The sequence below is a fragment of the Fundulus heteroclitus genome, chromosome 16 (genome assembly GCF_011125445.2).
Source record: "Fundulus heteroclitus isolate FHET01 chromosome 16, MU-UCD_Fhet_4.1, whole genome shotgun sequence".
NCBI classification, from domain to species: domain Eukaryota; kingdom Metazoa; phylum Chordata; class Actinopteri; order Cyprinodontiformes; family Fundulidae; genus Fundulus; species Fundulus heteroclitus.
Window position 1 is genome coordinate 34,072,816 of NC_046376.1, and position 13,274 is coordinate 34,086,089.

The 13,274-nt window shown below is 42.8% G+C and overlaps 1 protein-coding gene across 4 annotated transcripts in view; it reads right to left on the reverse strand.

Moving 5' to 3' along the window:
* Nucleotides 1-13,274, reverse strand: part of hdac5 (histone deacetylase 5) — an 89,696-nt gene that overhangs the window by 14,782 nt on the left and 61,640 nt on the right. For 3 of the 4 annotated variants that reach the window (XM_012861085.3, XM_021315775.2, XM_021315769.2), the window contains 11 exons: nucleotides 12,440-12,571; nucleotides 12,240-12,349; nucleotides 10,457-10,573; nucleotides 9,998-10,109; nucleotides 8,981-9,091; nucleotides 8,700-8,893; nucleotides 8,501-8,616; nucleotides 8,216-8,405; nucleotides 3,140-3,254; nucleotides 377-510; nucleotides 142-262 (listed from right to left, as the gene is read on the reverse strand). In XM_012861085.3, coding sequence (XP_012716539.2) covers nucleotides 142-262; nucleotides 377-510; nucleotides 3,140-3,254; nucleotides 8,216-8,405; nucleotides 8,501-8,616; nucleotides 8,700-8,893; nucleotides 8,981-9,091; nucleotides 9,998-10,109; nucleotides 10,457-10,573; nucleotides 12,240-12,349; nucleotides 12,440-12,571 — 1,452 coding nt within the window. The remainder of the gene's footprint in view (nucleotides 1-141; nucleotides 263-376; nucleotides 511-3,139; nucleotides 3,255-8,215; nucleotides 8,406-8,500; nucleotides 8,617-8,699; nucleotides 8,894-8,980; nucleotides 9,092-9,997; nucleotides 10,110-10,456; nucleotides 10,574-12,239; nucleotides 12,350-12,439; nucleotides 12,572-13,274) is intronic. The other variant, XM_021315772.2, reaches the window with a different exon arrangement.

The window sequence follows — 13,274 nt, forward strand, 5'->3', positions numbered from 1 at the left end:
ATAAAAGCCACCAGGCACAAATATGTTGGAAAAAAAATGTCCTAAGAGATGAAGAACATCACAATCAAACTCATATAAATGAGAGTAAATTCCTACTGTATATGATAAGTTATCAAACTGCTGCTTGAGATGGACAGTTACCCAGAAGCTTCTTGTGGTCCAGTTTGTGCCGATTGAGCGGGCTAGTTCCATAAAGCAGGGTGTGGAACTCTGAATGGACCGACTGGATCTCATCTAGAGATGCTTTTCGCCCACGAATCCTCTGCTCACACACAGAACGAGAGAAAAGTTTACTTACATACCGTTATTCAGGGGAAGGCAGTAGGTCAAAGGTTACAGCATGCCTCCAGACTTCCTGGTGCACGGCTGTCTGTACCTCACAGCGGCTCAGTAAGCCGGTCTCCTGCAGTCTGGACCAGATGCTTTGGACCCTCCCAGCATGCTCTGGGTGAATGTGAGCATTGCCACACACACACTGATGTTTCAGCATCAAGCTATCATACACCAACCCTGCAGAGAGGCAAAGCAAGTGGTTGCTGTTAATGTGCACGTCAAGCACCGTTACAGCTCCCTGCATAAGTGTTCACACCCCGTGAACATTTTCACAGCTGGTCACGTTGAAAACAAAAATGTCTGCATATTTACTGGGCTTTTGAGTGACAGGCAGCACAAAGTAGGGGACGACTACAACGGATGAGGATGAATTAATTCATATATAGCCAACAATTGTTTTTTTCTTTCTGAGTAACGAGAACATGTGTGAACCAACAGAATCTTGAAGACCAAGGAACCCAGCAGGCAGGTCAGAGAGAACGTCGTGGAAATGTTTAAAGACAGATCAGGTTCCAAACGTAGTAGCTAAAAGAGGAGTAGCACTTATAGATGCTTCTAGATCATTTTAGATATTTTTCTTAAAAACGTATCTTTCTTTTACTCTTGTCTTGAAACATATTTTCTTACAGCAATAAATTGAAATTTCTACTTGATTATCGGGTTTTAGAAGGAAAATCAAAGACTGAAATTCTCATTAAACTGATCTAATGGAGAAAGGATCACTAGAATGTCTACTCTTGATTTATTCCAATAACACATTTGGTAATTCCAAACAAGTAGTATATATTTGTTGTTTGATGTGTAACAATGGATAGCATGACAAGAAGAGAAAATCTAGAAATCAGATCTTCATAAAAAGATATTTCTGTACAAAAACACTGGAATAACTACTTTCATCTGTTCCCACGCTCAATAGACTTAAAAATAATCAACCATAAATAGAAAGAAACGGCTGCTGCTGGAGGTCAGCATGTTGTTGACGGCGTGTTTAAGCTCTAAAACTCAAACTCCTGATAGTGCCTGGGCTTCTTGAAGGAGTTGCCTTTACTGAAGTGGAGTATTTTAACTGCTACTTCAATTAAAGGATGGCAAGTAATGGGGCACATGTGACTATATGGGGGCTGGATATTTCTGCACTCATCTTTGCAGAAATGCTGGAGCTCATTTAGTCTGGTTGATTCCCATACATGGATTCATCTTAGGGGCGTGTTCCGATTGTGCACGACCAGCATGTAAGATATATATATATATATATATATATATATATATATATATATATATATATATATATATATATATATATATATATATATATATATAAATAAAAGCATGGACTCAGCTTTTGATGAGCTCACATAACTGTTGGTTGTTTGAGGTCAGGGCCAGGAGGATAACGTTCAGGAGCATTGAAGGCGTAACACTGTCATAAACAGGAAACTGCTAAAAGACAAGTATAGATATCCTCCATTAAGCCAGTTTTCCATGAAGCTGGACTGAGAGGATGGCAGACAAGCCTTTGTCCCACATGAACACGCTAAATGACTTCTGGAGAGAAGTTTCACAGGAAGACCAGACAAAGGTTGTGCGGTTTGGCCACATTCACAAGAAGCATATTTGGAAGGGGAGTCTTTTAAACCTAAAAATACTGTGGCAATGGTCAAGTGGGTAGAATAATGAAGTATGACAAGCACAAAATTATTTAACTTTAACAAAATCAACCAACTGATGTTTGAAATGTGGACAGAGATAAGACGATATTCTCAAAGCCCTATAACAACTGGTTGTGGAATGGATAAAGCTTTTGGAGTGGCCTAAACTGGATTCAGAACTCATGGATGACACTTAAAAAGGTCAATGGCAAGAAACCTATCAATTTAAATAAAATAAATCACTAAAATAAACATCCAAACATGAATGGGGTATAATGACATATTTGAGCCCGTGTGGAAGGTTTAACTCGGTGAAGATCAAAAAGTTGTCCACCCAATTTTAGTTTTGAGAAATCAGTAGAATCCTTGCAAAGACCAGCATTCATTTGAATAATATGGATGATGATGTCAATGACTTTAACTATAGATATACTACCAGGAAATCCGATTCATCCAAAGCCAAAGGATGTAAACATATCATCAATAGTTGGTCACGTAATGAAAATAAAATAAAATGTGCTGAGTCTGTTGGAAGCCTTGCTAGCTGTGGACTTTGACTAGACCATTCTAAAATGTATGCTTCAGTCTGAACCAGTCAGACAGCTTCTTGAAAGCTGCAGGTTCCAGAGTTTGTTGGACTAATTTAATGTTATGTCCTCTGCTGAAGCAACATTAATTTATAACAGAACGGTCTTTTTTTAAGGGAATCTGATCAGGCTGCACATTAGATTCAGTGTATTTTTACTCTGATAAGACCTCCCAAAACAAAAACGCTCTTTATGCGTGCTGTACAAAGAATGGAGTGTGTCTTGTTGCAGGGCTACACTCTCCAACGGCTAATCTAGTAAAACCAGCCAAATGTTGGCATCGTGTCAATGAGAACACACAAAAAGACACACACAAATATCAGTGAGGCTCCGTTTTAAGACCTTTTTTTTCATGCTTTTACTTTTATACATAAAAACGAACTGATCAGAACATGATTAATTATCGCAAACAGGGAAATCTGTCTCCAAAGATAAGACACTTAGCTCCCTGTTACTAGGCAACAAGCTCAGAAGCGTACAGGAGGTGGACTGACACCATCCCACACTTATCCAATCAGAAACCAGATGTGCATTCCTAAAAATAAATCAATAAATAAGCAGGAACCTGACCGGTGGTGAAGAGGTGTTTGATGGGATTGACAGCGGTCGCAGGGGACGACTTGGCTCTTCCCAGAGGTCTGTGGGGCAGCGAGGACGAGAACACACTCAGATGCTGCAAGGACTGCTGGGAAACAGAGGGAGAGATGTTCTGATTCACTGCAGGATGATTCACAAATCAGTCCATTCATTGCAGAGGAGGAGGCGTGTGTGTGTGTGTGTGTGTGTGTACTTGCACTTGCAGCTGAGTGAGGACATATTTTTCATATTTTGCCACCTAAGTGAGGACTTTGATGCAAAGTGGGGACCTTTTTTTTTGGTTTAGGTAAGGGTGAGGCCATAGAAGGGCTTGAAAATAAAGGGATAGTCAAAATCCTTGTTAAGTATTTAAAAACAAGGATGCGTGTGCGTTTGGGAGCCTAAAACGAGAAACATGCTGCCTAACACCACACAGACACACAAAGATAATGCTGTACAGATCAAAGCTGGTTTCATTCATAAAACTATAAGCTGTGCTGCAAAACCTGCTGAAACTGATTGAGAAAAATTGCTGCTACAGCTCGACTGAACCCATCGCCAACCCCCTCACTGTGTGTGTGTTTGTGTGTGTGTGTGTGTGTGTGTGTGTGGGGGGGGGGGGGGGGGTTCAAGGATTCAGTGCGCACTGCAGTCACTCACAGACACACACAGATGCGCGCACATATTCTGAAGTGGCTATATATAGGGAGGTGTTGCTGCGCTCCCTGCCGCGCATTGGGTGACTCATCATGCGTGGGTGGACACTCAACGCACACACACTTCAAGACGTACAGACACGGAGACACACACACACACACACACACACACACAGCGGTGAGTCCAGTGGTTGAGTCACCCCACGATGATGTCACTGCAGCGTCAACAATTGTGCGTGTGTGTGTGTGAATGAATCTGATGGATCAAGTTGGAAAAGTGAGTTTGAAATGTATTGTCTGGCATTACTGCTCTGTGGCACAGCGTAACGGTAAACAACGTAACGCTGAAGAATTGTCTACCTCAGCCATGAACCCCGCGGTGCCTTGTTGTACTCCAGAACCACACTTTTCAGTCCAACAGCTCCAGCTGCTCAATCATTTGTAGAATCGCGTTTTGGATCTTATGGGGGCGTGTCTTCACAAGCTTTAAACATTTTTCTTTAAACTTTGCAAAACAGCTCAAGCTTCATCAGAACGGATGGAGAACGTCTGCAATCAGCAATTTTCCAGTGCTGCCGCTGATTTTCAGCTTGATTTAGCGCTGTCCGTCGGAGCAGTGGAGCGCTCCAACACACGAATGGCGTTCGATCTGTAAACCATTCCGCTGCAGCGCTGTCGGCGCTCTGAGTTCTGTTCTCCTGCAGGAAACGTGCAGGACTGCTCGGTATTTTGCTCCAACTCGATGAACTCTGATCAGGTTCCTTGTCCCTGCTGAAGAGAAAAGCTTCCCCACTGCATGATGCTGCCACCACACAATCACCATGAGGGGGGTGTGTGTAGTTTTCTGCCACGCACATGTATGCCATTCGCTGATTTCTGTGTCCCTTATATGGGTCGTGGTAAACTACACCACACAGCAGCTGCATTTTCACTCTGACTAAATGAGGTATAGGTGAAAACTGTTCACCAGTCAGGTGAGCGTATCAGGGTTCTCTTTTTATCTGTCCTCCCATCAACTCTGAATAGCTTGCTTGTTCTGAGGATAATCTCCCGTGCAGCACGATGCTAACAACACTGGTCCTGTTTGGGGATGAAAGCGAATGCACCTTTTACGACTCGGAGAATGTAAAAAAACCTCAAGGGGTGGGAATATTTTGTTTTAAGGCACTGCACATCATGTGATTGTATAGAAGGGAATCAGTTACCCAAAAAAAAGGCCTTGTCAGCAAATGTGTGAAGAAGTAGCTACAGCTAGAAGCCATCCTCGCCGCTGATATCAGCACAGCTTCTTAACGAAGTCATTTTAAGACACAGAGACAAACAAAAATCACATTTCAGTTCCATCAACGTAAAAGTACGATCAATGCGATGCCGGGTTTTTTATTTCGTAAAACGAAACATTTTCTGTGTGCTGCTTGATTAGCTGAGACCATAAAAAAGGAACACTGGGATGGACACTTTTTATTTATTTATACTGAAATAAGGCACCTAAATGTAGTGTCATGTTCTTCCTTTACTCACCTTTAACTCGTCCGAACTGTTCAGTTACATGCTATCATGCATTTGGCAGGAAATGTTTCTCGCTTAGTCAGAAATAAGCCTACCAGCCCAAACTGATCTCAGGTCATAGCTGAATTAACAAGGTGAGAAAGACATGCCATAAAACCACCAGCACTTCATGGCTTCTGACACATTTTGACTCAGAACAGCCCAATCTATTGTATTATTATTATATTATATTAACTACTCCTCACAAATCTCACTGTGGCAAGAAGGACTTTATCTGCTTACATGCGTCGTTTCTTCGTAACACCTTGTCCTGTAAAACGAGCAGGTCTCTTTCTGAGGCCTTACAGAGAGCGGCTCCCCTCGGCTCTTCAGCCTTGGTGTGCGTTCGTTGTTCAAATAATACAAAAGGCCTCATGTGGAGTAAATGTAATTTCTCCATTGACCAAAGACTTGTATTCTGTCAGAGTGCGTCAGCAGTGTTCTGTATACACGCAGGACAGAACAATCCAAAGCACATGCACATGGCTGAGTGAATTAGGACCGCATTGCACTAGCCATGTGATCCAAGTACACAGGGTCCTGCAGTACAGCTCTTTCAAGGTCTTATCTAAAAAAAAAAATCTTAGATGCTTTTTTTTCCCTTTCTTTTGGCTGTAAAGTAAGTACAACGTTTTGTGCATTCAGCTAACTAAACCTGGATATAGAGGAAGGCTTAGAACAAAAACTCAGTGCAGCTCAGAGGTTTGCTGTGTTGCAGCAGCTGTGCAGGGCTTTCTTCAGGGTTAGGATGAAGTAGGAGGATAACTATTAGCGAGGATGAGTCAGATACACAACAACCACTGAAATGGGACAAACAGCGAGGGACAAAACATCAAGACATCATCTGATGATGCATTTGAGTGATTCATCCCTCTTTGAGATGCTTCATAAATATTATGACCTTGGTTTAGGACTGACTGGACTCTCAAAATACCCCACAGCCCTTTGATATCATTGCTTTACCTGGTAATGCATCGCTTTGTCACTTTCCTAGCTGGAAGTAACTTTTACATAATCAGTAAGACCTAAGAGCACATTTCTGTATTAGAAATTTGGAAGTTAAACTGAGATATAAAGGATTGCAATAGTTTAAACCTTTTTTTTTTACTTTGTACTATATACTTTGAGTCTGTATGCCTTTTAAACCATTTTGAAATTGTACAGACAAGAGTTCACAACAGGGCTGAGGAATATAGAAGGAAGGAAGGAAGGAAGGAAGGAAGGAAGGAAGGAAGGAAGGAAGGAAGGAAGGAAGGAAGGAAGGAAGGAAGGAAGGAAGGAAGGAAGGAAGGAAGGACAGATGCAAGGAAGGAAGGAAGGAAGGACAGATGCAAGGAAGGAAGGAAGGAAGGACAGATGCAAGGAAGGATCAAAGGAAATCATTTAGGTTTAGAACAAGGAAGGAATGAAACTATGATGCAAAGAAGGAATTAGGGTTAAAAGGAGGACAGGAGGAAGAAAGAAAAAAAAACATATAGTTATATGGAAGTAAAGCAGTAAGGTTTCAAGAAAGGAAGTATTTGACCCTATGAACACTTCTAACCTTACGTCTGGACATCCTGCACCAAACATTACTGGTTGTAACTCAGTGAATTTACATCATATGAACATAAAAGGCGGTTCATTGGTACGTAGGTAATTTTCCACATGCAATTCTGGGCCTACAGCATTGATTTCTGAAGGTCTGTAAGATTGTCCATTCATTTCTTTTTTGTGCACAGGCATGGTGCATAAACGTATGGAATGCCTGCAGCGCAGTTGTCAATCTCTTGTCATACGTAGTAAATGAACTGACTGTTATTTCACAATTTATTACGTTTCTTTGAAAATGCAGAGCTCCAAACTATGGCCCTGCTTACATAACACCATTTTATGGGGAAAACGGAACAATTTATTTGTGTTTGTACTGTTCATTTACACGACAACGGCGAGTGTTTTTTCTTACAACGGCACTGTTTGAACTCGGGTTCCAGAGTGTAATTGGTTTTCGGCCAAGCAATCCCTGGCTTATGGGCAGTATGACAACGATCTGTAGAAACTAATGCACAGGCACGACGACTCTTTTGAATAGAACCACAGCTAGGCAAGGATATAATTAAGTCACCTTAAGCAACAATTGATCGTCATCTTCCGTCTATAGGAAACATTATCCTCAACCACCTCGAAGGTTATTAGTTGCAGCAGCTCTTAGGCAGTAGGCATGCTCACTGCTCTCAAGTCTCACGCCATGAGTGTGAGACACGCTTTTTCCTGACTTCACACGCTGGCAAAAGAACGGGCTGTGAGCGATCCGTTTACTGCGCAGTCCGTTCAGAGCTCAGCCCCGCCTTCTGCAGGGCTGTTTGGGCCGTTTTCACAGCTTGGTGGCCGCTGTTAAGGCCAACACACAACAAACTGTCCAATCCGTGCGATCCGACGAAAAATTGCGGCGTAGCAATTAGATCTGGTTGAAGTGAATGCGGCCCAGCAGATTGGCTCGCGGTTCTCTGCAACTGTGTCTGCGTAGCTTTGACCAAGTTAGCGCCCTGGTCTACCTTGGTCTCCGCAGCAATTTGACGAGAGATCCATGAGTCAGACAGGAACCTTAACCATCTCACTCTAACTTCATCATACTACTTTAGGGCAGCTCATGTTGAGTTTCTAAGAACATAGCACCACTAGGGGCGCTGTGTGGGAACAGGGAATACAGTACAGACAGATAAAATATGCTTTATTCTCTATTGTAATTCAGATTTCGAACCAGACCATGGAAAATCACGGTCATTCGAGAATTTTCCAGAATGCGTGGAAATGTTGAATATGCACTGGTTTGTAATGAATGAGCTCGATCCGGTCCCACAGAAAATAGCACCGTTTTCGCACCAACCTGCATGTAGCCGCCCCTTTCCTCTTCCTCGCTCTCCCTTAGCTGAATGACATCATCATCATCCTCGTCTTCATCCAGCTCACTCTCCGTGCTCTCGCCTTTGACATGCATAATCCTGGGCTCCTCCTCCTCCTTTATGTGCAGTCGCTCAGATGAGTGGCTGCTGTCATCGGATCCCTCCTTATGCAATCTATACGGCAGAGAAAATACGAGGCCCACGTTCACAAATCAAATCCCACAATCAGAGGCTGAAATTTTAGTGCGTATGCAAAGTGTTTGCTGCACCTGTTAGGAACTGCCCCTTCATCCTCCTGCATGTCACTGGTCTCTGTTAGCTCCTCCTCTGTCTCCTCGGGGTGGGTCGGTGGCGGTCTTGGGAGGTCTCCCCCCTTCGATAGCATCTGCACACCACATGTTGTGTTACTGTGCAGACCAGTGACAGGTCATGCTTGTGGTGGAGAAAGCGAGTGTGAACGGGGTGTACCTTGTAGTGTTTCTCGAGGAAGTGCTGGTGCTGCTGCTGGACCACCAGCTGCTGCAGGGCCTGGGGCGACTGGGGTAAAGGTGCGCTTTGTGTGCGAGCCAACGGTCGATGGCGGGGCAGCTTGTTGACGGGCCGCATTCCGGTGGTTACGCCTCTCTCTGCGGTAACCAGCGGTGATTGACTGTACATGGGCACTGGGTGGGTGGAGGGTCACAGTACAAACACAGTGAGGATTGTATCATGTTTGTGCAAATGTTAGAGCCGTTTTGTGTTTGTTTTACCTAGCATAGCAGTTTGTTGTCGGGCCTGCTCCAACAGCAGCACGTGTTGTAACAGCGAGGAATGGGCTGAATGAGAGGTGGGGGGCGGAGCCTCCACATCATGTGCGGCACCTTCAAAGGAACCGAATAACTCCTATTAACACCACCACCTCCACTTGTTTCCTTGTATACCAACAGTGGCTTCCAAAAGTCTTCGTACCCCAGGAACCTTTTCACATTTGTTTTTATTACAACCACTAACCCCAATGTACTTAGATGGATTTTAAGTCATAGACCAACACTAAGCAGTGCATATTGTGAAGGAAAATAATAGGTGGAAGAAAAATAATCCCTCCATCCCTCCTATCTCCAGCAGTCAAAGAGCAACACCCTAGATATGTTGTCAGTCCAAAACCACACCAATCAGATTAAAAAAACTAATGTATAATTAATACAAAAACACACACTCAATCTAGGGCTAGGCAATAGGGACCAAAACCAATATCTTAATATTTTAAAGCTGAATGCCAATATGTGATTTTTAAGTGCAGGGATTTGAACTCAGTTTCAAGGTAACAGTGAGCCTGAAAATGATTAAGATTATTTTTAAATAAAAATGTGAAACCTGAACTGTGAATTGCTGCAGCTCCTACAGAGCTACGATTACGAATATTCATCTTTTGCACCCTGATACTTATTCCATATTTAGATGATGGATTGAACAGAGCTCTGAAAGATTTTCAAATCTTGATCTTTTGCTTACAACCTTATAAAACTTATTAAGAAATAGACTATATTTTTTACTGATAAAAACGTCTGACTGTTATTCTGGACGTAAGTTATCAGAGTTAAAGTGGTTTATACCAAAATACGCACCACACTTTTGACACAGATTTGTATATAGAAAATGAATCTATGCATCCCTTTCATAGTTATATAAAGTGGAAGAAATAAATATATAGAGTTCTCTAAGTAAGAAGGTAGAAAAATTAGAACAGTTCAAGAGGTATTATTAGACACGGTAGATGCTGATCTCACCTGCTGGTAGGGAGGAAGTGGAGAGAAACTTCCCTGTTAGAGCTCCGCCCCCTCGTACGGATTGGATGGCCTGACGCTCTGCCTCTTGCTGGGTGGACAGCTTCTGGGGTGCCTAGGAAAGGGAGGGTGTGTAGTAACTGATGCACCACAGAGAGGACGTTGCATGCAGTTCTGTGTTCGCCAAAATGTTCACTGCAGGTTATCCTTGATGTTACATTGAGGACCAGTCGAGAGAAAGCAGATTCTTCCAACACTTAAAAAATAAATCAACTGGAAAAGAGCTGCTTTTTAGATGTCAGCTAGCCAGTTCACTGAGCCTCCCATATAAAACTAACACTAATCAATCATATCTCAATACAAAGATAAAAGAAATCCTGTTTGTTCTTTGAAGGAGCAAATCCTACACTGCACAAACAGAAATTATAGGAGCTAACATGTGTTAGCTAACTGTTGACTTACTGTAATGTGTGTGTTGGCAGGGAGGCCTAGAGAGATATTGGGCAGGGAGGGTGAGGTGTAGAGACTAAGAGGACTCAATGTCCCATCAGCCCCCAGCGTCTGATGGAGAGATCTCAGCTGCAAGACAAACACATGAACCAACTGATTAGAAATATCACTCCAAAACAAGAACCTTAACCTGTTCTTTTGTCGATTTTTACAGTCAGTACCTTGGTAGGCCTTCGTGCCATACACGAGTCTTAAAAATCTAAAGTTGACTGTTCATATCCTCCCAAAATAGCGCCTGATACCATGGAGCTTGGGGAAAAAAACGATAGCTTAATCTTTGCGTGCCATTGTTTTGGAAGTTTTGCATGGTTGTAGATTTGATGATGACAATGTCGAAGAAAATATTTTTAGACCATAGTTTTAGGTGTAGAACAACGTCCATGTTGTCTTGGCTCAAAGTCCACACCAAGGACAAACCTTAGTCACTGTTGAGAAAAGCTAGCAGGCACACACACAAACAAAACTACAAAAAAACAAAAGGGAACATATTTTCACAGCGATTAGAGATGAGACTTAGAGTAAAGCCGTGGCTCCTTTGAACTTCTCCTGGGGACCTTCCTTTGGGCATGTTCCCCTGGAGGAAGACTCTGGGGAGACCCAGATTCTCCTGGAGAGACTGTAGATGTCTTCTGCAATGGTAATGCTTTGGTGTTACATAGAATGGGCAGGAGAGTATTGCTTTGGAGACTGATGTCTGAGTCTCCCTACAGGACCTGGTACCCTCACGATCTAAACTCAGACAAGTGGAAGGCCCTGGAGGGACAGACTGACGGATGGTTAACTGTTTTCTCCTTCATTATAGCAACCACTCCACAGCTTGACAGGATGTGCCATCCCTAACTCCAAAACCAAGCCCCTTAATCACCTGGCTCCATTGCCATCAGACCAAAGAACTAACTATCAGAGAAGCCTGGTGAAGGGGAGCTGAAAGAAATAAGACAAACACAGGTCTCAAAGCAAGAGACTGACTTGGTGAGTTATGTGTCCCTTAGAAGGATGTTGCGTATGACCAAAGACGGAGCTGTTGCATCGGGATACGGTAGAGTGCAGCTGGTTCAACTTCCAGCGCAAAGGGTGTGTGGACATTAGCAGTACATCCCAGCGAATGGTGTTTATCAGAGTGTTTGATGATTTCTCCTAAAATAAACAACTCCCGATGCTACTGCCCCTGAAGGCAACAGCGAGGGGAGCAGACGTCATCGTCCCGGAAGCAGCCCTAACCCATCGATCATCGTGTTTAAACCAACCGCCAACCAGCAGCTGACTCTGGTTTTGAACTCATTCATGTGTTGCATCAAGTCTGGATGTGATTATATATGTTGCTACTGTGAGTTTAGAACATTCAGAATTGTATAAAATTAAATTTATAGTAAAACAGTTTCATTGCACACAAATTGTCATGAAATGTTATTATGAAAAAGTTTATTTTACAATTTCACACTAATCATTGTAATTAAATGTTATTATTCAATTGACCACTAATGTATATTAATACATTTTAGTAATAAATAGTGAAAGCAATATAATATAATATAATTCAATAAATATTGTTATTTAATCAAACTGGTCCATTGCTTTCATTTCTCTTAATTGAATGGATCCCTGTGGTCCAGCTGGGATCAACTCTAGGGGCCAGCCTTGAGCTGCTCATCATCACATAACAACTGTGAAAAAAACGTCAAGGAAGAGAGTGTCTTTAGTCTCAGTTTGTATGTGTCGAGCTGGGAATATGTACCTCGGTCTGGATGTTGGGGACTGATCCCGTGTTGCCGTTGGCGATGGCCGTATTGGAACTGTTGGGACTGCTGGGACCTGAACCTGGAGCACTGTTACAGACGGAGGAAACTGGCACAGAAACACACAGGAACGGGTTTATGTTGCTGTTCAGGCTCGGCTGACTTGCTCTCCTCTAGGAAGGAAGAAGTCTTTGTCCACCTGATATCTCGATGGCCCTTTTCTTAAAGGTGCTGATGACAGTGCCGTCCTTCCTGCGAAGGAGCGGGGAGCTGCGCCTCTCTGCCACTTTCTGCTTGAGCCTGGAGCGCACCTTCAGGTTCGGCTCTGAGACTGAAAGGAGAAGAACTTCCTGTCAGTCATGTAGAGCCACATCTGCTACATCATATCTGTTATTTAGCACAACACAAAGCGAGTCCTCTTTCTTAGGATTTCAGTCATGAGTGCAGCAGAAAATACTGAAAAACTGTGCGCTGTTTAACTCTTCTACCCTCTGTCTTGTTACAGCCAGAGCAGAAACCCAAAATATCCAACCAACACAGCCTCGACAGACATTTTAGTAGTGTGGATGAGAATTAATTACAAAAAAAACTCATTGAACAGCAGAAATGTTTACTGACAGATATTGGAGTGATTTTAAAAAGAAAAGTTGTGCTAATTTTGAAGTTCAAATGAAAAATAGGACTCTTGACAATTGTGAGTGTAGTATTATTCAACCCCCAACTGTAGTAGATTGGGGAGTATCCGTAAGCTTGTAGAACTGCCAACAAACGGTTTTATGATATGCTATTTCTGGGAATTAGTGACGCCAGATGCACAATCAATATTGGCAGTTCCTGCTAAAAAAAAAAACCAGCCCTACATCACCAATGATGCACCTCTGGTTGGTATTCCTCTGATCGTAATCCTGCTCTCTCTCACACCAGATTTACCGCTGGTCTGTAGGCCCAAACAGTTCTAGTCTCCCAAAACTCTGTAGACTTATTCAAACTCCTCCTTGCAGCCTCCAGTTGACTGTTGATGTTCCTTGTGGTCT